We start from the raw sequence: 24,398 nt of genomic DNA, 5'->3' as shown, positions 1-24,398 counted from the left end.
CTGGTTTCATCCAGCCTCGAGGAAGAGGAGGTCACAATGTCCCAACCAATCAGCGATGCGTCCCCTCCTCCTCAGTGGAAACATGAGCAGAAAGCAGCAGTAACTTCATCTTTTGTTTCAGAGGATTTACATCAGCCCTCTGATGAAACTCTGGGCTGTGGGGAGCCAATCAGACGTCTGGAAACTCCACTCTGACACTGGGATCGATTTTCAAAACAACGCATCGATACGTCAACTTCCTGTTTCCTGCTCTGGCAACCTTTGTAAAACTGTCACTAGAATTAAGTTGCCCTGCATATTATGTTTGATGAGCAAACCGTACATGTTCACCAGGAGGATCTGTCAGGTTGTGGCAGCTGGTTCAGTTGAATCCTCTCGGCAGCTTCCCACCTGACGAGGGGAAACACGTCCAAGGTTAAGATGTGCTGTGATTGAAATAACTCTCTGAATAAGAATAAGTTTGTGTACATGTGATGTTAGTTTCCTCCACTGAGGAGGTTATGCTTCCATCTGTGTTTGTTTGACATTTAGCAGGATTCCTCAAACACTACTGACCTGATTCTACTTGGAAGGATGTAGCACGTGTCAAAGAAGAACTCATGGGCAGATCCAGGAGTTTTTTTGCCCAGTTTCCTTAACATTCAGAGATTAGACGTTTGACCTTGATTTCTCAGACATTAATTCCTGGATATTGATGACAAAAATCCAACGTGTGTGAACTTTTGCAGATCCAAATAAAAATTATACTATGTTAAAGGTAGGTATGTATAAGAGCGGCTGAGCTCGGTGTAAATAACTCTCAGGAGTACTTGGAGAAGAGGGGAGAAGAGGGGATTTTATTATTCCCACAAAGTAAGGCCGACAAGGCAGAATTATGAAAGTAAATACAAAATAAAACAAGAGCGAAAAACAAACACTTCGAAATAAGAAAATAAATAGGCACAGTGGCCAAAATAAATAATTACAATAACAATATACTGTTTAAGCAAACACTTAAAATGGAGAGCTCTCAGACTTACGTCCCTATAACAGCAGCTCTCCTAGACTCACGTCTTCCCATGTCCGGCCTCCTTGACTCAATGAACAGCCCGGCTTAAATGGGACTCACCACGCCCTTTACAATTGGAACATTCCAATATACCATTATACACAGGGGTGTCCCAGGTAAGGCCAGCTCCATAGCTTTAACAGCTTAAACACTAAAACTCCATATGGCTGGTAACATAACCGGCAACATATTTACACACAACTGTTCCATGAAGGCATAGCCTACTAATAATACAACAGATTGTATACAGCCACTGACCACAGACATGTAACACACACAGACAACATTTGTACAAATAACACGTGTCAACAGGACAGTTCATTGTTGCGGTGACGGTCGCCGCACGCACGACACACACGTAAACGGGGCAGTGCCATCACCGCCGTGATGGGCGCCGTGCGCTCCGTCACATACTAAGTTTGGAAAATGTGTTTGTTTTAATGGTCTTAATGCTTCTTAAGAAAGTTTAGTAGCGCCAACGACATGTCAAACACAAGGTACTAATATATCCCTAATTGGTCAAAACCCAGATGCATGTCTGGATTTTTTTTAATCTATCACCTGTACAAATATGTGCTGCATATCAGAGGGCCAACAGACTTGGTTGAATCATGGGAGGTCTGTTTTCACTATCATCATCAAAAATGCTTTTTTTGAGCCTTTGGTACTGTTTGTAAATCTTAAAACGTCAACGTGTGAGAATACATCCAGGGCTCTCTTCCATTCACTCCACTGAACTAAAAACCCTGTGGTGAACCAGGTTTTCCATTCTGCTGAGGGGAGAGGGGAGAGTTTGTCTATATCAGGAATTCCCTTCCGGGAGTTGTGAATCGGGAGAGTTGTCCAGACCTCACGTTTCCACACGATAGGTTTCTCCAGACACCGATCCCCCCCATTGTGATGTGTACAAACCCTTTGAGTTACTCAGCTCTTTACAAATTGTGTTTCTGAAATGAGCCCAGTCTTTTGCAACCTTTCCTACAAAACAACACCAATTAGACAAAGAGTCAGAACAAAGGGAACAAACGTGTACGTTGAATCTCAAGCGTGTTTTGGAACTAGTAGCTAAATGAGGATAAGATAAGAGTTAGGAAACACGCAGTGGAGTTCTACTCGGACCTCTTCAGGGAGGATGACTGTGACTGCAGAGCTGCTGCAGAGCTGCTGCAGGGACTTCCTCAGCTCCGTCCTGGAGAACAAGAGTCCTTAAACCCTGACATCACCTAGAGGAACTGACCACGGTTGTGTCGCAGATGGCATCAGGAAAGGCCCCGGGATTGGATGGATTACCGTGTGAGTTTTTAAAAGTTCTGGGGTGTTTTGGGATCGGAGGTGTTTTTAAAGAGGGACACTTCCTGCTTCCTGCAGGCGGGCAGTCGTCTGTCTGCTGCTGGGTAGTTTCAGGTCTTGTGGGAAGAAGCAGCTTCATGTCAGCTGTGTGAAGGTGCTGGATCATCGCTCTCTGACTGGAGTCAGGGAGACGACGTGGACTTTGGAGGTTTTTCCGTCCTGTTGAAAAACATTTTACCATTATCCCACACTATATATTATCTCTGCTTATGCATACTAATTCTGCTTGTGTAACTGGCAAGATGACATCAGGGTCACCAATCTGAGACTGTGCTGGTCTCCCCCCACCAAGACCCCGAAGAGGCCTTCAGCCGGTGACTTGCCCTCATCCACACACACACACACACACACACACACACACACACACACACACACACACACACACACACACACACACAAAAGACTCTTATTCTCTAATCTCTATATTTCAGATGTCTCACCAGGTCAAATTCCCATCACACCTCCAGTGGAGGATTGTTCACCTGGACCCGAGCCCTGGGGGGGGGAAGTGGTTTCTGTGACCACAGGCAGACTGTGGAACACCTGGTGGTGTCTTGTCCTCGACTAGAGGTCTGTACTGTACTGCAGCAGTGGGTGGAGCCTCAGGGGGAGAACTTTTCTCTCCCGGTGTTGGTTTTCGGGCCTAAATACTACAAAAGAACCAGAGCAACTCTAGTCCTGGTAAACTTCCTGTTACCTGGAAGATGTGAAGTGTTTCAAAGGCTTGGCTGCAGCTCACCTGAGAATAGAACACGCCTTCTACACCCTGACCAGTAACCTGGACGTTATTGAGTCAGAGAAATATCTTCAACATAAACAATCAATATGAACACGAAATAACAATCAATATCTCTGTACTACAATTTAATGATAAAGATTCCACTCAACACACACACTTGTCTCTATATAGTTGTGAGGACACTCATTGACATAATGCACTTGACTGCCCCAAACCAAACCTTAACTATCACAAGTAAATGTTTAACCCTAGCTTAACTTTAACCTAAACTAACTCTAATTGTAAATTAACCATTAATGTGACGTCATCACTTTGTACAACACTAAATCCGTATTCTCATTTTTAGAGGAAAAATATAAACGGGGCTACTTTATGACGTCAAGGCGGTTTCTCGGCCCTGATTGGTCTACCGTTTGTCGGTCAACGCTGCGGCCGCTCCCTATTGGCTGTCCGTGCTGTCAGTCATCGGGGGGGCGGGCTCAGGAACATTCCTCCTGTCGCTGGTGGAAAAAAAACAGAAAGTTTCCAAGATGGCGGCGTGGAGCTGCAGGTCCGCTGGAAAACAATAGAAGCAGCGAGAGGGACAGTTAGCCGCGGTTTAGCGTCTCCTGCCCGGGGAGCCGCCGCCTCGCCGCCCGCCTCGGACCGCCTCGGCCCCGGGAGGCTGCTCCTTCACCTCGGGACAAACGCGAGCAGAGATGCTGCTTCATTTAAATGCTTGATGCTAGCCGAGCTACCGTCGCCCGACACAGCGCTAGCAGCTAGCGGCTAGCGGCTACACGGAGGATCAGCTGTTAGACAGATGCTGTAGGAAGAGCCGCAGCTTTCACAGTAAGTGGATTTCAAACATTACTTCGTTTCACTGTGTGGAGGCAGGTGCTGCTCGGGGGGGGGGGCCGGGGTCAGACCTCAGGACCGGGGGACGGGATGGGTGCGCTGCCAACTTAGTGAGTGTTAGCATGTTAGCTGCTGCTGGCTAACCGCAGCCCAGCTCCAGACTCGAGTTCAGTAAAGTTTGAGACAAGTTGTGGAGTCGCAGCGATGCTTCCACCGAGCGCAGCCGTCCAGCGAGCACTACCTGCGGGCAGAGCAGCAGCTAACGTCCGCTAGCTCCGGGGCCGGCAGGTAGAAGCGGCAGCTCGGTGTTTAAAGGAGTTTCCGAGGCTTGAACTTTGATTTGTGTGGAGGAATGTGCTGGGTGAAGTGAGCCCGACGGGACGGAGCTCGCTGGCGACGCCGCTTCGCCTCCCCGCTCCTGCGCGTTCACATGCGGGGGATTTAAAGCTCGTAGCCCGGGGATGAGCACGGGAAGCTGCGGGGCAGGTTCGGGGGCAAAGTCCGCAGCAGGACTCCAGCAGCCCGGGGCACAGACACTTTAACGAGCCGCTGCACCGAGGAGTAGTTTTCATTGGCTTTAACTGAGATTAACCAGGAGGCTGAATGGTGTTGCACCCACAACCCCTCGGTTTCCCTCCCCGGCAGTGAGTGCCGCTGTGACCGGAGCCATTAGCCAGACAAAGGTCGCCTCCATGGAGCCAGCACCCGGGGCTGTGTAGAGGGCGAGGGGGGGGTTAGACGCCCACGGTGAAAAGAGCCAGTTTCAGCTTTTTATGGACGAAACCTGAGCCGGAGTTTACTACAAGTCTGTATTGATGATGGCGGATTTTGTTACACCGCGACACAGCGCGGTGATGGAGAGGCTCCGCCGGAGGATCGAGCTCTTCCGGCAGCATCACAACAGCTGCGAGAGCCGCTACGAGAACGCGACGCTGGAGCGGCTGGAGCTGGACCGACAGCAGACCTTCGCCCTGCACCAGCGCTGCCTGCAGGCCAAGGCCAAGAGGTCCAACAAGCACCGGCAGGCCCAGCCCAGCGGGGAGCCGGCCGGCCACAGGGCGCCGGGAGGCGGCGGGGGAGGAGGAGCAGCGGGAGGAGGCAGCGCGGAGCCGGCGGAGAGCGGAGGGACGGCGGCGGAGCAGAGCCGGAGCAGCACCCTGATGGCGGTGAGTGAGCAGCGGACACAGGCGGTGCTAGGGCTGGAGGTCAGATCCTGGAGGAATAAAGCCTCACACTGACAGCTGCAGGCACAACACACATGCAATCATCACTGTGTGATATCAAATCACATGTTATCATCACTATGTGATATCAAATCACACGCTAACATCACAAACCACATGCAATCATCACTGTGTGATCACTAATGACACGCTCACATCACTATATGACCTCAAATCACATGCTAACATCACTATGTGATCTCAAATCACACGCTAACATCACAAATCACATGTTATCATCACTATGTGATATCAAATCACACACTATCATCAATATGTGATCTCAAATCACAATCAATCATTACTGTGTGATCACCAATGACACGCTATCATCACTATATGACCACAAATCACATGCTATCATCACTATGATCTCAAATCACATGCTATCATCACTATATGACCACAAATCACATGTTATCATCACTATGTGATCACTAATGACACGCTCACATCACTATATGACCACAAATCACATGCTATCATCACTATGATCTCAAATCACATGCTAACATCACAAACCACATGCTATCATCACTGTGTGACCACAAATCACATGCTATCATCACTATATGACCACAAATCACATGCTATCATCACTATATGACCACAAATCACATGCTATCATCACTATATGATCACAAACCACATGCTAACATCACTATATGATCACAAATCACACGCTAACATGACTATATGACCACAAATCACATGCTAACATCACTATATGACCACAAATCACACACTGACATGACTATATGACACAAATCACATGCTAACATCACTATGATCTCAAATCACACACTAACATCACAAACCACATGCGATCATCACTGTGTGATCTCAAATCACATGCTATCATCACTGTGTGACCACAAATCACATGCTATCATCACTATATGACCACAAATCACATGCTATCATCACTATATGACCACAAATCACATGCTATCATCACTATATGACCACAAATCACATGCTATCATCACTATATGACCACAAATCACATGCTATCATCACTATATGATCACAAACCACATGCTAACATCACTATATGATCACAAATCACACGCTAACATGACTATATGACCACAAATCACATGCCATCATCACTATATGATCACTAATCACATGTTGTCATCACTATATGATCATAATGGTGTTTATGTGGCAACCCTAACTAACCAAGTGCAGAGTTGCTGAAACATTCAGCAGGAAAGTAAATAATACACAAACATTTATGAGCATCAGGTAATTTTGAGAAAAAATATTATAACCTTTTGAGATAAAAGTCAATAAGTCATAAGAAGAAAATTGTGATTTGTAAATATGGGCCATGCAAATAACATCTGAGTGTTTCAATACAGTTGTTATATTATGAGAATAAAGACTCAATAGAGTTAAAACAAATCTCTCTGTGACACCTCATCAAACAGATGTTATCAAAGATAATCTCAGTAAACCACCAGCAAACATTTCCTCTTCTAAAGAGACAGTTTCCTCCGGGTCTGTGTGATTCTTCACTCTAGACTCACTGTCTTACACAATCTGTTCAACGTCCTGATACTGAGGAAACAGACCATCAAGGATTCAGTTAGTTATTAACTCAAACTAAAGTAGAACTTAATAAGACGCTCCATGTTTTAATACAGCAGACTCTCCTCTAACATAACATACACCACAATTACAACTTAATACTTTGACTTTCATGACTTTGCTCAAGTCAAATTGCGACTTTATTCTCAGATTGTTTTAGCTTCAACGAGGGTCAAAGACTCTGTAGTTCATCTTCATCATTCTTAGAAATGTCTCCTCAATACTTAATATCTTGGAGTTTTGGATGGATGGCTGGCTGGTCATGATTAATACAGCTTTAAGTCCAGAGTTTCCACAGGTTCTTGAGACATTTTACAATCTCAAAACCGATTATCTTTAGGTCTTAACATATTTTAAATACAATGGTGACGGGTCTTACAAATTTATGAATCTGAAGGTAACAGTACCGTTAGTAAAAAATGTCTGAAACAATCATTCGATTAATTTCAGCAGTTTCTGATTTATTCTCCGGCAGTCGACTTAAAATCTAAATATAAAGCAAATGTGATCTTTTACTGTTTAGAACCTGATATAGACAAAATGAGATCTCACCACATTATGAGGGTTTTTATTTAATTATATATTGCTAAACCATAGATATGAACAAATATTTGGTTAATACTGATAACCTACAATCCCTGATGACACCATGTAACAACTCGACAGTCCTGTATAGATAATATATAATATTTATATATAGACTTGTTTTGTCCCAAGGCTTAATGCACTTTCTATTAATGTGCTCCTCAATAAGTGAAAGAAATGCTGCCACTTCTCCCTGACTGAGTTTCTTCAGTCGAGATGACGTCAATCAGCCTGAATGTTCCAATTCCACCTGAACGTCACATTTACACGAGTTTAGTTTCGTTCTTTGTCTGATAAAACAGAATCCAATCGCAGATCAGCTGTGCTGCTGTTTTCTTCTCGAGCAAAACCTTCATATATAGCAATAGCACCTGTATTATTTCAGCCCCTATCTGATTGGTTGTTTAGAGTTAAAGCAGCCGTCGAGTCATCATGTTAAGGGTCTGTCCTCTGTCATGGGACGTGTGGACGGACGTCTGGACGAGTTAGACGATCTGTGTGTTTGTTAATCAGAGCCAATCAGAGCTCATCCCATGACACGTGACAGATCTCAGCTCAGGTGAAACCACGTAGTTGACGGAGTATTGTAATTTCAGAGCTAAAAATGTGGCGTCTGTTTAGTTTGGTCAAAGGTCAAAACAACCAAATACTCAGTTATTAACAATACAACAGAGGGAAGCAGAGAAACTCCAGTATTCCTGTTATTTTTCTGTCGTTTGACTGATTATCAAGTCAAAGTTAAATTATTTCTGTAAATGCACAATATCAATGTATCTCATTTCAAAAACTTCAGGACAGCATCCTTTTTAATAGCTGATCTCGTGGTTAATATAATTCCAGTATTTAAAATTGTACTTGTGTACATTTCTTTATTAAATGAACCTACATAAAGTGACCCAGCCTGTTGTCGAGTGGCTGCCTCCAGTGTGTCGAGGCTCAAAGAAGAGAAGAAGTAAGAAAGAATCTGTAAAAGTTTGCAAAATGAGATGTTTAAAAATGTCAGTTATGCACAGAAAGAATTCCAGAGACACGGCAGATGTGAGGAAAGTGTTTAGTCAGACGATGATAAGCCCACATTAACACACAAGATATTTTGGATTTTTGTGGCAAAGCCGGAGCCAGAAATGTCAGGATGAGTCACTGTGAAGAAATTCAGACGTGTTCATTGATTTGACTGAGTAACTGAAATGTTAAATATGCAGAGTAAGGGTTAGGGTTAGTCGAATCACCTTCACTTTGTTCTAATGTTTGTCTCTTGTTTGAATCAGTGAACAAGAAGAAGAAACGTCTGTTATTGAGACAACTGCACTGTTATATAAACTAATACAGGAAGAATTAAGCCTCTGACAGAAGTTACTACTGGAACATTGTGCAGAATTAATTATTTGGCTCTGTCCACACTGATGTATTTCACTTTTAAAACTTCACCGTTGCTATGGTTACGCCTGGTGGAGACTCCTCTTCAGATCATTGTTCAGGTGAGAGGTGGAGCAGGGGACAGAGACAGGAAGTGACGTGTTACCTCTGCTGCAGAGGTCACGTGATCATGTACGTTGTCATTTAGCTCAACCACGAGGGAACAAACCCAGAGCAACAAGAATCAAGAAAGTGCAGTTTTCATCTCTAGTAGTTCTGTCTGTAGTTCTGTCTGTAGTTCTGTCTGTAGTTCTGTCTGTAGTTCTGTCTGTAGTTCTGTCTGTAGTTCTGTCTAGTTCTGTCTGTAGTCCTGTCTGTAGTCCTGTCTGTAGTCCTGTCTGTAGTCCTGTCTGTAGTTCTGTCTGTAGTTCTGTCTGTAGTTCTGTCTGTAGTTCTGTCTGTAGTCCTGTCTGTAGTCCTGTCTGTAGTTTTGTCAGTAGTTCTGTCTGTAGTTCTGTCAGTAGTTCTGTCAGTAGTTCTGTCTGTAGTTCTGTCTGTAGTTCTGTCTGTAGTCCTGTCTGTAGTCCTGTCTGTAGTCCTGTCTGTAGTCCTGTCTGTAGTTCTGTCTGTAGTTCTGTCTGTAGTCCTGTCTGTAGTCCTGTCTGTAGTTCTGTCTGTAGTTCTGTCTGTAGTTCTGTCTGTAGTTCTGTCTGTAGTTCTGTCTGTAGTTCTGTCTGTAGTTCTGTCTGTAGTTCTGTCTGTAGTTCTGTCTGTAGTTCTGTCTGTAGTTCTGTCTGTAGTTCTGTCTGTAGCTCTGTCTGTAGTTCTGTCAGTAGTTCTGTCTGTAGCTCTGTCTGTAGTTCTGTCTGTAGTTCTGTCTGTAGTTCTGTCTGTAGTTCTGTCTGTAGTTCTGTCAGTAGTTCTGTCTGTAGCTCTGTCTGTAGTTCTGTCAGTAGTAGTAGTATCGGTTCACCTGACAGGTGAGGATCTCTGAAGACTCAATTACCCAGAATCCCACTGATGTTATTTGGTTCAGAGGCTTTGTAGCTGTGGCAGACCCCCCCCCCCCCTCCCAAACAGATGGCTGTAGATCTTTTGTTGTACCCCCTGCCCCTCCCCATCTCGAGGTGTGTAACCATGGCAACCCGTGGGAGTGGCCAGACCAGTATTTCAGGTTTGAGTTGAGTCACGATTCCTCCGGGGCAAACACACAGCCCCCTCTCTCTCTCTCTGTCCGTCTCTGTCCGTCTCTCTAGCTCTGTCTGTCTCCCTCTCTGTCCGTCTCTCTCCCTCTCTGTCCGTCTCTCTCCCTCGCTCTGTCTGTCCCTCTCTCTCCGTCCCTCTAGCTCTGTCTGTCTCCCTCTCTCTGTCTCTCTCTCTCTCGCTCTGTCTGTCCCTCTCTCTCTCTCTCTCTCTCTCTCTCTCCCTCGCTCTGTCTGTCCCTCTCTCTCCTTCCCTCTAGCTCTGTCTGTCTCCCTCTCTCTCACTCTGTCTGTCCCTCTCTCTCTCTCTCTCTCTCTCTCTCCCTCGCTCTGTCTGTCCCTCTCTCTCCGTCCCTCTAGCTCTGTCTGTCTCCCTCTCTCTGTCTCTCTCTCTCTCGCTCTGTCTGTCCCTCTCTCTCTCTCTCTCTCTCTCTCCCCCTCGCTCTGTCTGTCCCTCTCTCTCCGTCCCTCTCTCTCTGTCTCCGTCTCCCTCTTTCTCTCTGCGTCTCTCCTCTCTGTCTGTCTGTCTCCCTCTCTCTCACTCTGTCTGTCCCTCTCTCTCTCTCTCTCTCTCTCTCTCTCTCTCTCTCTCTCTCTCTCTCTCTCTCCCTCGCTCTGTCTGTCCCTCTCTCTCCGTCCCTCTAGCTCTGTCTGTCTCCCTCTCTCTGTCTCTCTCTCTCTCGCTCTGTCTGTCCCTCTCTCTCTCTCTCTCTCTCTCTCCCCCTCGCTCTGTCTGTCCCTCTCTCTCCGTCCCTCTCTCTCTGTCTCCGTCTCCCTCTTTCTCTCTGCGTCTCTCCTCTCTGTCTGTCTGTTTCCCTCTCTCTCTCTGTCTCTTCTATATAAGTATAGAAATAAGAGCAAAATGTACTAAATCTAATATTAAATGAAACTTATTTCTGATTAATTTCCTTTGGTTCCACTAGTGGATTGAGGGATGAATCCCTTCAGATTTGCACTCGGTCCCCTCAGCTCCCTGACAGTTATGACAGTTATGACTCTGGATAGTTTTTGAACACAAAGCTCAGTTGTTGCTCAGCCAGTGCTGCACATCGTGGTCACTCCGTGGCTCCAGCTGCTGGAACAACAACGTGTTGTGTCTCTGCAGCTCTGAGCTGATGAGCTGTTTCACTCGGAGCTGGAGCAGAGTTCACTTCACTCTCAGCTCAGGAGAAACGGCTCCGACTCGCCTGAACGACCACGACAGTCAACAAACACCAAACCTCCGAGACTGAAATCTAAAGATCATATTAAACAGGAGCATGAAATGAGTCACATGCTTCATCCACAATAAATAGATTCATTTTCTTTAACCCTAAAGGTTCAGGGTTTACAACCGTGATGTAAAATAGATTTTAGAAACGAAGGATCCTCTGACGGTCACCAGCAGAAACTGAGAGAAAGGATTCTTCCTCTGAGAACACCGACCTGACGTCACACTCTGAGTGAAACTCTCCCACACGCTGCTGATCCAGAGTTTAACTCTGCTGTGAAGACACAAAGTGTGAGAACGACGGAGAGTCCGAGCTACTGACAGACCCGTCGGGCCAAATGTGTTGATGCTGCCATTTTGGCTCCAGTTGGGCTAATCAGGAAATTCTCTGCATATTTGTGGGACGACATCACCACCTGTGTCCGCTCTGTGACGCCACTCTGGAACTTTCTCTAACGTTGTATCTCTGAGGCTTTTCTCTGAGGAGCAGACGTTGTTCTTATTAAATATTCCACAGCAGCAGGACGCTAGTTTCTCACTTGGATTTTACAACTTTTTGTTTTGTTTCTTCAGGTTTTTTCACAAGCAGCAACTTCAGTAAAATCTCCTTTCTTCGGTTTTCATTTATAAAGTAACTGTTAAATCACCGTCAGTGGTAAATCCACACCACCAGCACAAAGATGAGGAATTATATTTCTCTTGAACATCGGTTTATGTTCATGTTGCGGAAATAAACGCTGCGGAAATACACACTTGGATTTTCATAGTCGCTGCAGATGAATTTTCTCGAGTGAATATAATTGTTTCATCGCTAAAACACTGAAGAGTCTGTTAGTTCAGGGAATTGAGCTTTTGGGGGAAATGAGGGAGAGAGTGCTCTCGTTTGATAAGATTATTTTTAAAAATTTGTTCCAGTGTATTTTTAGAAGGAAAAAAAACTTGCAACAGTATTTTTAAGTTTGGAAATGATAATCTATTTTGAGGGGGTGAGGTTTCCAAATACATGGTTTCCTCAAGAACAACGTAGTTTGACTCATTGAAGTGAAACCAGAGATCACACTATCTTTATTTACTCTGCTGGTTGTAGTTTTTTATTTGATAAAACTGCTTCTAAAAACATAAGCATAAACCTTATTATGACTAAATCCAAGCTTTTTGGGGGATTAGATGCGTCACTTGAGTGTTTCTATAATCACGCCTGGTTTTGCCTGTAATTACCTGTTGCTTGTTAGTGGAGCTTTCAGGTGTTGAGTGTCTGGTGTTGACTCAGTGACCGTGTGACGATCAGCTGATGCGGCGTGCGGCGTGCGGCGCAGGAAGCTGCTTCATCAGATGTGGCGCTGCCTACAGAGTGGGCAGATCTGATCTGCTGACTGCTCTGAGGAAGCTCTTTGTTATCTGCCTTATGTAAGCCGGCCTGCAGCTGATTCTATTAACGGCTGCAGCTTTTTATCCCAACAACTGCCACTCCATAACTCTGTCCATTCAGCTGCAGCGCCCCCTGCTGCTCATAAACCCCCTCTGCAGGCACTAAAATAGAAGATTTGTCATAATTTAGCAGCTGATTGGTCAGTTACCCAAATAACCTCATTGCATAATACAAGTCTAAATCAAGATGCTTAACTACAACTGGATTTAATACGTTCTTTAATAAGAAGAAAAAGCATTTAAACTCAAATGTTTGGTTTGATTTCACTGAAAAACTTCAATCAATCACATTTTATTTGTCCCATATTCAATAATCCCAGTTTGTCTCACAGATGTTAACAAGGATCAACTTCCTGTTCTTCACTCAACAAGAGTCAAATAGAAACTTAGTGATCAGTGACATGTGAGGATCCTCTCCCAGGACACACACATGCTGATGGAACTGAACACATCAACACATCAACACAACAACACAACAACACAACAACACAACAACACAACAACACAACAGGACTCACTACATGAGAAGAACCAGTTTGTTACATCATGTTTAAAGTGTTTATACATAAGAAAATCTCTGCTGGAGGACAAAGACATTTTTAGCGACTGAATCAACACAATTAATGAACTGATTAGCATATTTGTAGAAGCCATGGTTTTATAATTCATGTTTTTAGACATTATCTTGTCCTGAAACTTTGAGTGATTCAGTTTGTTGTTGAACTTGTGTGTTTGATTATGATGATGTGATATTAATGAAAGTTCCCTGGTTGTGTGTGTTCCTCCAGCTGCAGGAGACGGTGAAGAGGAAGCTGGAGAGCGCTGGTTCTCCGTTGGGCAGAGACCAAGTCAACGGCTTCAGTGACGGGTTCCCCCCCAACAAGAAGGCGTGTCTGGACAACGGCACAACTAACGGCTCGCCGCTGGACTCCAAGCTGGGGGTCAGTGACTCGCTGACCTCCAACGGGAACCACGGGCCTGCCGGGGGGGAGGCCACAGACGGCGCTGGCGAGCCAGGTTTGGACTTCCTGAGGAAGGAGATGAAGCAGGAGCCCGATGACATGCTGCCCATCATGCCTCCGTCAGGTGGAGGCAGCAACAGCCTGTTCCCGGACCTCAACCTCAACGAGCAGGAGTGGACGGAGCTGATGGAGGAGCTGAACTGTGCCGTGGCCTACGAGGACATTCAAGACATCCTCAACGACGGCTTTGAGGACCGCAAGGACCCGCTGGAGCTGGCGCCCACTCCGGGTGGGGGTGGGTCGGTGGGGGGCGGAGCAGGAGGCGGTGGGGGGGGCCAGCCGTCCCAGGGACTACTTCCTCCGGACCTGGTGAGTGTGAAGACGGAGTTCTCTCCGGCCTCGGCGGTGTTCGAGCAGGACTCTCGCACCGGCTCCCCCCACGTCAGGTCCGGCTCCTCCGGGCCGGCCCCTCACGCCACCAGCTCCCCCATCGCCTCGGCCTCTTCTCCGGCTCTGACCCCTTCCCAGCCGGCTCCCAACCCCAGGCAGCTTCAGCCCCCCCCCACCCACCTCCTCCCCCCGGGGCCCCAGGTGCCTAAAGACCTGTCCCCGGCCCAGCAGCTGCAGCAGCTCGCCGCCCAGCAGCAGCGGGCGCAGCACCTCCACGGCCAGATGCAGCACAAGCAACCACAGCCGGGGGGGCCCAAGTTCCACACCCAGGGGCCGCGTGCCCACCCCCCACCCTGGCCCCAGATGGCCAACACCTCTCAGAGCCCACTAGGGGGAGCGTTTGTTATGGACAAGCCCGCGAGTCCCTCCTTGTACCCGCAGGACTTTAACCCCAACGCCCAGAAGCAGCTGCTGATGCCCGGGCAGCCCAACAAGGGCCCCCCCCCCAAGGCCGGGCCGGGGGGCTACATGCCGGGCCACGGCGGGCACCCCAACATGCTGGGTCACCCCCAGGCCCCGGGACCTCAGGCCCAGGCCGCCATGCTGAACTACAACAACACCAAACCCCTGTCCCACTTTGAGGCCGGGCCCGGGCCCCCCCGACTGCCCAACACTCAGAGTCAGAACAAAGCGGCTCTGCTGACGCTGCTCCGACAACAACAGCAGATCAAACAGAAGAACAGCATGACCTTCCGCCAACATATCCCACACGCACAGGTGAGACACACACACACACACACACACACACACACACACACACACACACACACACACACACACACACACACACACACACTGATCCGTCTGAACACAGCGAAGCAGGTTTTCTCATATTTGAGTTTCAAAAGTGTCTCTCCCACTTTTTACTGATTCCTGCACATTATTTTAGATCCTGACCAAATTATGTATGTTTCTGTATTATCATATATCATAGTTAGGGGTTATGGTTAGTTTGTCCAGCAGGGCGCGTCCAGACTCTATTGTTTATCCTCTCAGTACGCTCTGCAGCTCATGGCGGCTGATTCCTAAACCGACTCAAGCTACTAACACTTCCTGTGGGATCATGTTCTGCTCTGAAGGTTCAAGTGTGTTAATGTGTTTTAAAGTCGGAGTGTGGAAGAACCATGTTTGAGTTTTTAAACACCTCTCGCTTCTATTTGCATCCCAAGATCAAATGAAAAGGATCTGGTGTGACGGGTAAATCAATAATTTATAACGTGCACATGGAAAAGACAAACAACATCAGAGGGATGAACAATTGAATTTAGAATGAAAAGCGACAGAACTAGTCCAGAGCAGTTTTTATCTGTCCCTCCTCATGAACCTGTGGACTCGTATCATGTGACCACTCGTGGACACTGGACATGAAGACAGAGTGAATCACATCCTGTCTCCTCCACATGCAACACTTCATCTGAAGCAAAGAGAACACTTGTCATTGATTCTCTATGTTGTTCTTCTCCTGAAGCTGAGGCTGGTTGATGAGGAACAATCAGTGAAGGCTACTCTATGACCTAAGTGACCCGATCAGCAAGTGATTCTGAGCGTTGTTTCCAAACTTCACCGTTTCCCGTCCAGATCAGAACTCTAACACCAGAGCAGCAGCGTCTCCGAGCTGTTAGCGGCTTCAGAACTCGACGCCAGACGATCTGTCGCTGAGCTGAAGATTTAAAACTGGAAACGTAGTCGTGAGGCTGGAGGCCTTTTGTTCAGACCGGCCGGGGCCCCACACTACACATCCTCTGTGTGTGTGTGTGTCTCTCTCTCTCTCTCTCTCTCTCTCTCTCTCGCTCTTTGGTCAAGCAGCTGGTTGCTGAGGCTCACACGGGGGGGTGAATGGAGGCGTTGACAAAGCAGCCTTTCATATTCTCTCCCTCTCTCTCTGTATTTAAATATAGCTGCTCCTGCTTGTGTGTTTCCTCTCAGCAGACAGGACGCTCTGTTCCTGCTGCACTTCTCTCTCTCTCTCTCTCTCTCTCTCTCTCTCTCTCCATTATCACAACTCTTCTTCTACAACAACCCACGATCTGCTGAGTTCAGACTAGTTAGAGCTTCTGAATCCGTCTCGCTCTCGATCCACCAGCAGAACCAACTGAACATTTTCACTTTCTGACATTTCTTTACAGTTTGTTAGTTCTTTCCTTTTGTGACTGTAACACCAAACTCTATTCACTAGGGGGCGCCACAATGACTTAAGACAGGGGTTTTCAACTGGTTTGTCCCAGGGACCATTCTGACTAGATATTAATCCGCGGCCCACTGATGTGCCTACACACGCGCGTGCCTAAGGAAGTCTTAACATTTGGTTTTCCATGTTGGTTTTATTTAAAAACCTCAAACAAATCTAGAAAAATCTGTGTAAAAAAACAATAAAAACGGTTGATTTCCAGTGCTTAAGAATTGAAAACAAAATTAAAATGCAGTTTGTAGTTGTACTGCATCTCAGAACCATATGAACATCAATATTTAACATTCATGACTTAAATGTACAGACATGTAGCTGACATGTTGAGAGAACGTTAAAGTAACGGTGATTAATAACAATCAACATAAACTGGGGCTACAACTGAAGAGGGAAGATGACAAAGTAATGCAGAATATTTCACAAATGATAATCATACAATATCACACAAACAATTGAGGCCTACTTAAGTTAAACCTCATGATCACCAGCACCTTTATATCATTTTAGACATATTTTTCTTATTTTAGATATTTTTCACTATATTCAAGAGTAATCTGGAAATGTGTTGAAAAGCGAATTTTGCAGACCCCTGCTATGCCGTCGCGGACCACCAGGGGGCCGCGGACCCCCTGTTGAAAACCCCTGACTTAAGACATTCAGTGTCAAATTAACAGTTTCAGCAAAATGTTTACAGAACATCAAGATGCTGATTTTCAATAGCTTTCCCTCAAACGTTTTTAAATACTAGAGTTTCAAAAAAGGTTTTTAATAAACCTTCAAATAAAAAGTTACAAATTTGTATTCATGAAAAGTGAAGTAAATTAGTCCTCTGCAGCAAACAGACGTAGAAATGAGCCTGACCTGAATCTGTGAACAGATCATAAACATGTGATTTTAAAACATTAAATTAAATCTGTTATTAATCCATGTTAGACTCAATGTGATGATGTGGTGGAACCTGGTCTCTGGTCAGTATCTTTACTCATAAGATCTTCATCTCTCTCAGGACCAGAACAACTACCCTGCTCCTCCTCACGGCCCAGGCCCGGCCAACACCATGGCACCTGCGCCAGGAAACAACGGCATGGCGCCCCAGCCAGGGCCGAACGCCATGGCAGGTAACCATGCTAACGCTGCGTACCTGAGCAACCAGGCGGCGGTGGCGGCGGTGCTGAAGCAGCAGCAGCAGCAGCAGCATCAGCAGCAGATCCTGGAGCAGCAGCAGAAGCAGCAGCAGCAGCAGTACATGCAGAGACAGCAGCTCATGGCCGAACAGGTGAGTTACACCTGTGTGTGTCTCCTCTGGTCCACTGAGCCAATCACAGCCTCCCCTGAGTCCTGGGCTCTGAACTACAAGCTATTCAACATGTCCAGGATCAGTTTCTCCAGCTGAACCTGGATCCGTCAGGCTCAGTGGTAGGGTTGCAAAATTCCGTGAATATTCAAAGTTGGAAACTTTCCATGGGAATAAACTGGAAATGTTGTGGGTAATTTATACTAACTGTATTTACCTTGTCATATACAGACAGAAATATAAACATTTTGTTGTGTCATAGTCTGATTTGAGCCCTGAGGAAACTTTGGTCACTTGACTATATGCTTCTGCATCGTTGTGTCATTCTTAACATAGGTCTTTGCACAGTATTTGTTAATGTACACAGCCTTTCCTTCTACATTGGATGAGGTGAAATGTCTCCACACATGAGAGAGTGCACGTGGCATTGTTCTGTAGAATAAGATGAGAAAAAAGTTTGTAAAAAAACACTAATGCAATGCCAGAGATATAAATAGTTAGCCAAACAATTGGAATCGTCTGTAAACATATTTTACAATTGATGGATAAATGAATGGAAATAGTCTAGATGAACAGATGAACAATCCTCAATCAGCATGCTAATATATTTTCCCAGTAATATCATGGAAACTTACCTGACTAGTCCTTCACTCTACAGCAGGCCTCAGTAGCCCTGCTGTAGAGTGAAGGATGCTGGGAGTTATCTGTGCATGTGATGGAAGAATGACCAGTGGAGGGTTGAAACTCAACGTTCCATACATCTTTAAAATAGAGTTTTGAATGATGTTTTTATTGCTCAGCGTTTAATTTGCGTATTTATTTATTTTTTTCCAAATTCCCGAGCTAAACTTCCCTTGGAAAGTTTCCGGAAACTTTCCGCCCCTTTGCAACCCTACTCAGTGGTCACATGATCACACATCAACTCGTTAAGTTAACTCAGGTTTTCCTCATCAAGATCTGAGCACCTTAAAATGTTCTGGAAACAATTCAGAGTAAAGGTGTAATAAGTGTGTGACCCTGGTCTGTGCAGGAGAAGCAGCGGCAGCAGGACCAGCAGCTTCAGAGGCGCCTGACCCGACCGCCACCGCAGTACCAGGACCAGCCGGGTCCACCAGCCAATCAGAACCCGTTCCCACAGCAGTCAGTCAACCAGTTTACAGGTACGACCACAGTCACTCATCACGTATCAACACGCACACAAACAAACTTTAACACATAAACAACACACCTGACTTCCACCTACAAACCTCATCAGGGTTAGTCACAATCTCAAATGTGTTAATCACCGAGATCATAGGTTAAGATTCTGTTGTCATAACATTAACCACCTGAGGATCATCATGTAAAAGAGAAGCACTTTCATATAATAAAGCAGGAGTCGTCACAGGACTGTTATCGAGGTGTACCTAATAAAGTGGATACCAAATATTCAGATCACGGATGACTAGTTATTTAAATTTAAATTTATTCTAGTATTGTCTGAAAGGTACTAAATGTGTTTTAGATAATGATCAGACATTTAATGATGTGTGTTTTATTTGCTTTAACAAAATACCCAAATCATTCTTTGAAAAATATTAACTACAACTTTAAACAGTGGAGTCGTTTGTGACATGTGTGACATTTTCTCATATATTTTAAATATTATAAAACTAGTTTTCCAGAACAAACTGGTTCTGTTCTCCTCCTCCGGCCTCAGGTGAATTCACAATGAACAAAGATGAGACTCGTGTGCTGAAGTTGAACCAGGAAGTGAAACAGGAAGTGAAACAGGAAGTGAAACAGGAAGTGAAACAGACGCTTCCTGTCGGACACAAGTTTCTTTGTGCGAGTTTGTAAATAAAACTCGCCGCTGATTTGAATGTAAAATATGATCTGATGTAACTGATCCGAGTCTGAGCTGCTGCTCGTGGTCGATGACACGTTCACAGCTGCAGCCGTCGCCTCCGACTGACAGAGGATCATAATAATACAGTGTTTACCAGCCACTGAACAGGAAGTCCAAAAAATACTCACACAAATATTTTATTTTTTATTTTTAAAAACCACTCAAGTGAAGTTTTCTAATTCTACATAAATGTGCTTCTGTTTTCATGTTGTTTTTAAGATCAGTTGAATAAATTACAAAATAAAAAACACACAAGACTTCACGTTATGAGACAAACATACAATAATAATACATTTTTATATGTTTTATCACAATGTAAAACGACATGAAACAAAGACCTGATGAAGATATTTAAAATCTGCTAAAAGAAGAAAGAGAAATAAATTAAGTAAAAGTTTTTCAAAAGACTCAGTTTGTGTCTCAGGAAGTGATGACATCACTGCGCACATTAACAGGAAGTTGTTTCTGAACTGACGGTTTGTGTCTTCACAGCTTCGTCTCAGCCAATGGGCAGCGTCGGCTCCATGGGAGGCCCCGCCCCTGGCTCCCAGCGTATGTTCCCACAGAACCAAGGCATGATGGGAATGAATATGGGTCAGGGCGGTGGGCCGGCAGGCGGTGTAGCTCCGCCCTCTGCGGCGAGCCAGTCTGACATGAATCTGTCGTCCTGCGGAGGGGGCGGGGCTGGCGTGGACGTCCAGCAGGTCCTCTACAACAACATGAACCTTCACCCCACCCACCCGGGCCACACGCCGCAGCAGGCCGCCCTGCAGCGCCAGGCGCTGGGGCCCATGAGCGCCTCCTACAGGCAGAGCCTCCTGGCCCAACAGCAGCACCTGAAGACGCAGCCCAACGCCGCCATGCTGAAGCAGCAGCAGCTCGCCGCCGCCGCCCGCATGCCGGGCTCCATGCAGAGCAGCATAGGAGCCACGCTGCCCAGCTCCATGCCAGGGACCATGCAGAGCGCCCAGAGCGCCGCCTGGCAGCAGCAGCTCGCTAACCAGCCGCCCTCCGGGAACCCGGGCCTGCCCCCCAACGCCTTCAGCAACACGCCCAACGCCTTCCACATGCAGCAGCAGCAGCCGCGCATTCCCAAGATGCCACCGGGAGCCCCGCCCTTTGGTGCTAACCCTGCAGGTCGCCCAATGGGGGGGCTGAACCCCGGGCAGCAGATGATGCAGGCAAGTATGGCTGCAGCCCAACAGAGGGCGCCACCTAACCCTCAGAGCCTGGGCCAGCCCATGGCCAATCAGCAGCAGACTCAACAACAGCAGGCCAATCAGAACCAGGCCGTCCTCCCGGACCTGGTGGCGTTCGGACAGCCGCAGGTCAACGCTCGCCAGGCGCTGCAGTGTAACCAAGGCTTCCAGGTGAGCAGGACGGCCAATCAGCAGCAGCAGCAGGTGTCCTTCGGATACAACATGGCGTCGGGGAGCTTCGCTGCAGAGAGCGACCTGGTGGACTCGCTGCTGAAGGGTCAGAACCCTCAGGAGTGGATGGCCGACCTGGATGAACTGCTCGCCAGCCACCATTAGTCCCGCACCCGCACCTGGACCCTGCTGAGCCGAGGCTGCACGTTGAAACCTGGACGACGAGCCGCCGCTTCCGTCAGATCGTTCAGATCTGGAGAAAAAGATTCAGACCAAGTCTGTGAGTTAGCATTAGCCCCCCCCGGCCAATGAGAAGCAACCAGCGGTCAGCCGATGGCGTTCATCAGTTTCCTGTGGTTGAGCTGTGGACGCCACACTGGCTGTCGTTGGTAAATTTGTTTTTTCAACTCTGACCTGTTGACGAGACGTTTTCTCTCCGTCGGGAGAGTCGAGCGGCGTTCAGCTCGTTTAAAACAAACCAGCAAAACATCCAAACCAGTTCAGAACAGAAAGCGACTGTGACGCCATCAGGACTGAAACCAGGTTCCATTCAGACACGTGACGAGTTAACAGGAAACTCCCGTTAACACATGTGCTGACTCATTCTGTGAATGTTTGATCTGATTCTGGGTTAAAGAAGCTGCCGATCATCACAGGAAACTGAAGAAACTCGATTCATCTCGGATGAATTCTGTCTCGTGACTTTGTGAGTTTATCACGTGATGTGATATAGAAAAGTTACAAAATTTAGTTTTCCAACAAATAAAAGCATCTAAAGGAAGAAGATTAGGTTTTGATATAAAAGTTTTTCATCACAATTAATTTCTTTTAGAGACAATTTCACCTTAAATCAATTCATGTTTTTCAACATGTGACACAAACTTCGAGAGAAATCATCAGTAACCTTGATTTAAGAATCCCTGGAACGTTCTGGAACGTGGGCGTGGCCTGGTTCCATCTTTCCTTTGTGTTGACCTGTGACTGAAGTCAGGTGTGTGGAGATAAATGTGTTAACGTTACACAGACTGAACTGAGTTAATGACGACTGAACTAACGACCTCACGCTAAACCACCCCCCCCCCCCCACAGCGCCACCTACAGACCACCAGCTCTGAGTCGCTTTATTCTTTTATGAGGTGAAGATCACCTTGCTTCATTTTAAAGAATCATTCCATCATTAAATGTTTTATATTCACTCTTTCACATCCTGAAGTCAAAATTCTCAGATCTGAGTTTGTTCCAAAAACAAACAAGAGACGAGACATTTTCTTTTTCCTCTTATATTTCTTTGGTTTACTTTTTATTATTTCAGTCTTAAAATTATCGTTGACTTGATGCTTCAACAATCTGTAAACAAGTTACAACCTTTTCACACTCAGCAAATATCTGCTGCAGATAGTTAAATTTCCAACAATACAAAAAGTTGACTATTAGTCAATAGATAATATTTAGTAACAGTAAAGCAGGTAAAACCATGACATGCTCCTTTAAATATGAATCTAAAGCTTCTGTTGTCACATTCATTAAAAATATCCATAAAACAAACATCGTAAACTACATTAACTTGTTTGTTTCCTGCTGCTCGAGTCTGTGATGACTGAAAATAAAATCTACGGACTCTGAGGAGGAAACCTGCTCCTCTTCCCAAACACATAAACACAGGTTCATGTTCTTGATGTTAAATTGACAGTGATATTTGACAATTACATTTAAATTTGATTTTTTAGTTTCAATTCTGAGAAGCTAAACTAAGATTCCTCAAAGTATTTTTTACAAAATATTCTCAGAACTGTTCATGAGTTGTTGACGTGAAACCGTTTCTCACGGTTGGAACCTGAACGCAGCGTCTGAGCTCACAAGTTGTTTCTGTCCTGCAGCTCATTTATCATCTTGTCAAACATGGAACTCTCTTTTTAAGGTGGACTGGTGAGCAGGTGGTCTCTGTTTAAGGTGGACTGGTGAGCAGGTGGTCTCTGTTTAAGGTGGACTGGTTTAAGGCGGACTGGTGAGCAGGTGGTCTCTGTTTAAGGTGGACTGGTTTAAGGCGGACTGGTGAGCAGGTGGTCTCTGTTTAAGGTGGACTGGTGAGCAGGTGGTCTCTGTTTAAGGTGGACTGGTTTAAGGCGGACTGGCGAGCAGGTCGTTCTATCTACTGTACTGTTTGACTTTTCAACGAAACGTATGCATCTTGTTTTTGCAGACATGTTGTGTATTTTATTTGTAACGTTACATTTGCTCAACAAAAGCTTTGGGCTGGTTTCACGTCTCTGCCGCCGGTTCTTCAGCTTCCAGCCCGGCTCGGCCTCCCGGGGTTTCTGGGTTTAACTGTTGTGTAAATGTCTATAAATATATTTTTTGTATGTAAGCCTTTCCTAATGATCTGGAGAAGATAGATGTTATTTTTATATATTGCTGCGGATTTTTTGTAAGTATTTTATACTTTTGATATGGTTCTCTGTAAAACAAGAGTATTATGTAAATATAGTTCTTTAGAAACACGTCTGTCTTGTGTCTGCGTTTTTACGACTGGAGGGAAAGTTCAAATGATCCAAAACCAGAGGAGCAGGAAATATCTATATATGTATTTATGTTATCAAATCACACATCTCTTTATATGCACACATCTGTTATCTACACAGAGATCTATTATATACACACAAATATCTTTCTAATCAGACACATCTGTATATATACACACATCTATTATCTACACACATCTATTATCTACACACATCTATTATCTACACAGACATCTATCTAATCAGACACATCTGTATATATACACACATCTATTATCTACACACATCTATTATCTACACACATCTTTTATCTACACAGACATCTATCTAATCAGACACATCTATACACACATCTATTATCTGTACACAAACATCTATTACATACACACAGATTTCTTTCTTATCAGACACATCTGTTTATATACGCATCTATTATCTAATCACACAAATCTTTTATATACACGCCTCTTATCTAAACACATCTGTCTGTTATCTATTTTAAACTTATCACTTATGAACTAAATAATCTACGAGTTTAGAATCGGTTCATTCTTCAGATTATTCTCAAAACTGTTTAAACCATAGATTTTATATAAAGAGATTTAAATGAACCTGAAGAGAGAGACAGGAGGTCAGTGTGTTTGGCCCCGCCCCCTCAGGTGTGATGGTATAATGACTTCCTGGTTCTGTCGAGCTGTGTTTCAGTCCAGAGGAATTTCAGGTGAGTTGGTGTCTCACCTGTCTCTCTCCAGTCTCTCTCCGTCTGTCTCCTGTCTCTCTCTTGTCTCTCTCCTGTCTCCTGTGTCTCACCTGTCTCTCTCCTGTCTTTCTCCTGTCTCTCACCTGCTGTCTCACCTGTCTCTCTCCGGCTGTCTCACCTGTCTCTCTCCTGTCTTTCTCCAGTCTCTCTCCGTCTGTCTCCTGTCTCTCTCCAGTCTCTCTCCGTCTGTCTCCTGTCTCTCTCTTGTCTCTCTCCTGTCTCCTGTGTCTCACCTGTCTCTCTCCTGTCTTTCTCCCATCTCTCACCTGCTGTCTCACCTGTCTCTCTCCGGCTGTCTCACCTGTCTCTCTCCTGTCTTTCTCCAGTCTCTCTCCGTCTGTCTCCTGTCTCTCTCCAGTCTCTCTCCGTCTGTCTCCTGTCTCTCTCTTGTCTCTC

At 45.6% G+C, this 24,398-nt stretch overlaps 1 protein-coding gene across 3 annotated transcripts; it reads left to right on the top strand.

The window, feature by feature from the left end:
• Window positions 1–3,671: 3,671 nt before the first annotated feature.
• maml1 (mastermind-like transcriptional coactivator 1) lies at window positions 3,672–23,221 on the top strand. 3 transcript variants are annotated; one of them, XM_061079988.1, is made up of 6 exons: window positions 3,672–3,968; window positions 4,822–5,140; window positions 13,363–14,703; window positions 17,178–17,447; window positions 18,496–18,625; window positions 19,846–23,221. In XM_061079988.1, exons 2-6 carry the CDS (start codon window positions 4,829–4,831, stop codon window positions 20,886–20,888), a joined length of 3,096 nt encoding a protein of 1,031 aa, XP_060935971.1. In that variant the 5' UTR covers window positions 3,672–3,968; window positions 4,822–4,828; the 3' UTR covers window positions 20,889–23,221. The 3 variants fall into 3 exon arrangements, 2 of the variants coding, with proteins under 2 accessions (XP_060935971.1, XP_060935970.1); XR_009680790.1 differs by lacking the exon at window positions 3,672–3,968 and having other exon boundaries at window positions 4,064–5,140; window positions 19,846–22,799; window positions 22,832–23,221; XM_061079987.1 differs by lacking the exon at window positions 3,672–3,968 and having other exon boundaries at window positions 4,064–5,140.
• The last annotated feature ends 1,177 nt before the right edge of the window (window positions 23,222–24,398 follow it).

The sequence above is a fragment of the Limanda limanda genome, chromosome 10 (genome assembly GCF_963576545.1).
Source record: "Limanda limanda chromosome 10, fLimLim1.1, whole genome shotgun sequence".
NCBI classification, from domain to species: domain Eukaryota; kingdom Metazoa; phylum Chordata; class Actinopteri; order Pleuronectiformes; family Pleuronectidae; genus Limanda; species Limanda limanda.
This window is presented reverse-complemented; position numbering and strand designations above follow the sequence as displayed.

Coding starts and splice junctions, on each gene's coding strand:
- maml1 (XM_061079987.1), top strand. CDS start 4,790: ATGATGGCGGATTTTGTTACACCGCGACACAGCGCGGTGATGGAGAGG. Junction 5,141..13,362: donor GGAGCAGCACCCTGATGGCG/GTGAGTGAGCAG, acceptor GTGTTCCTCCAG/CTGCAGGAGACGGTGAAGAG. Junction 17,448..18,495: donor AGCAGCTCATGGCCGAACAG/GTGAGTTACACC, acceptor TGGTCTGTGCAG/GAGAAGCAGCGGCAGCAGGA.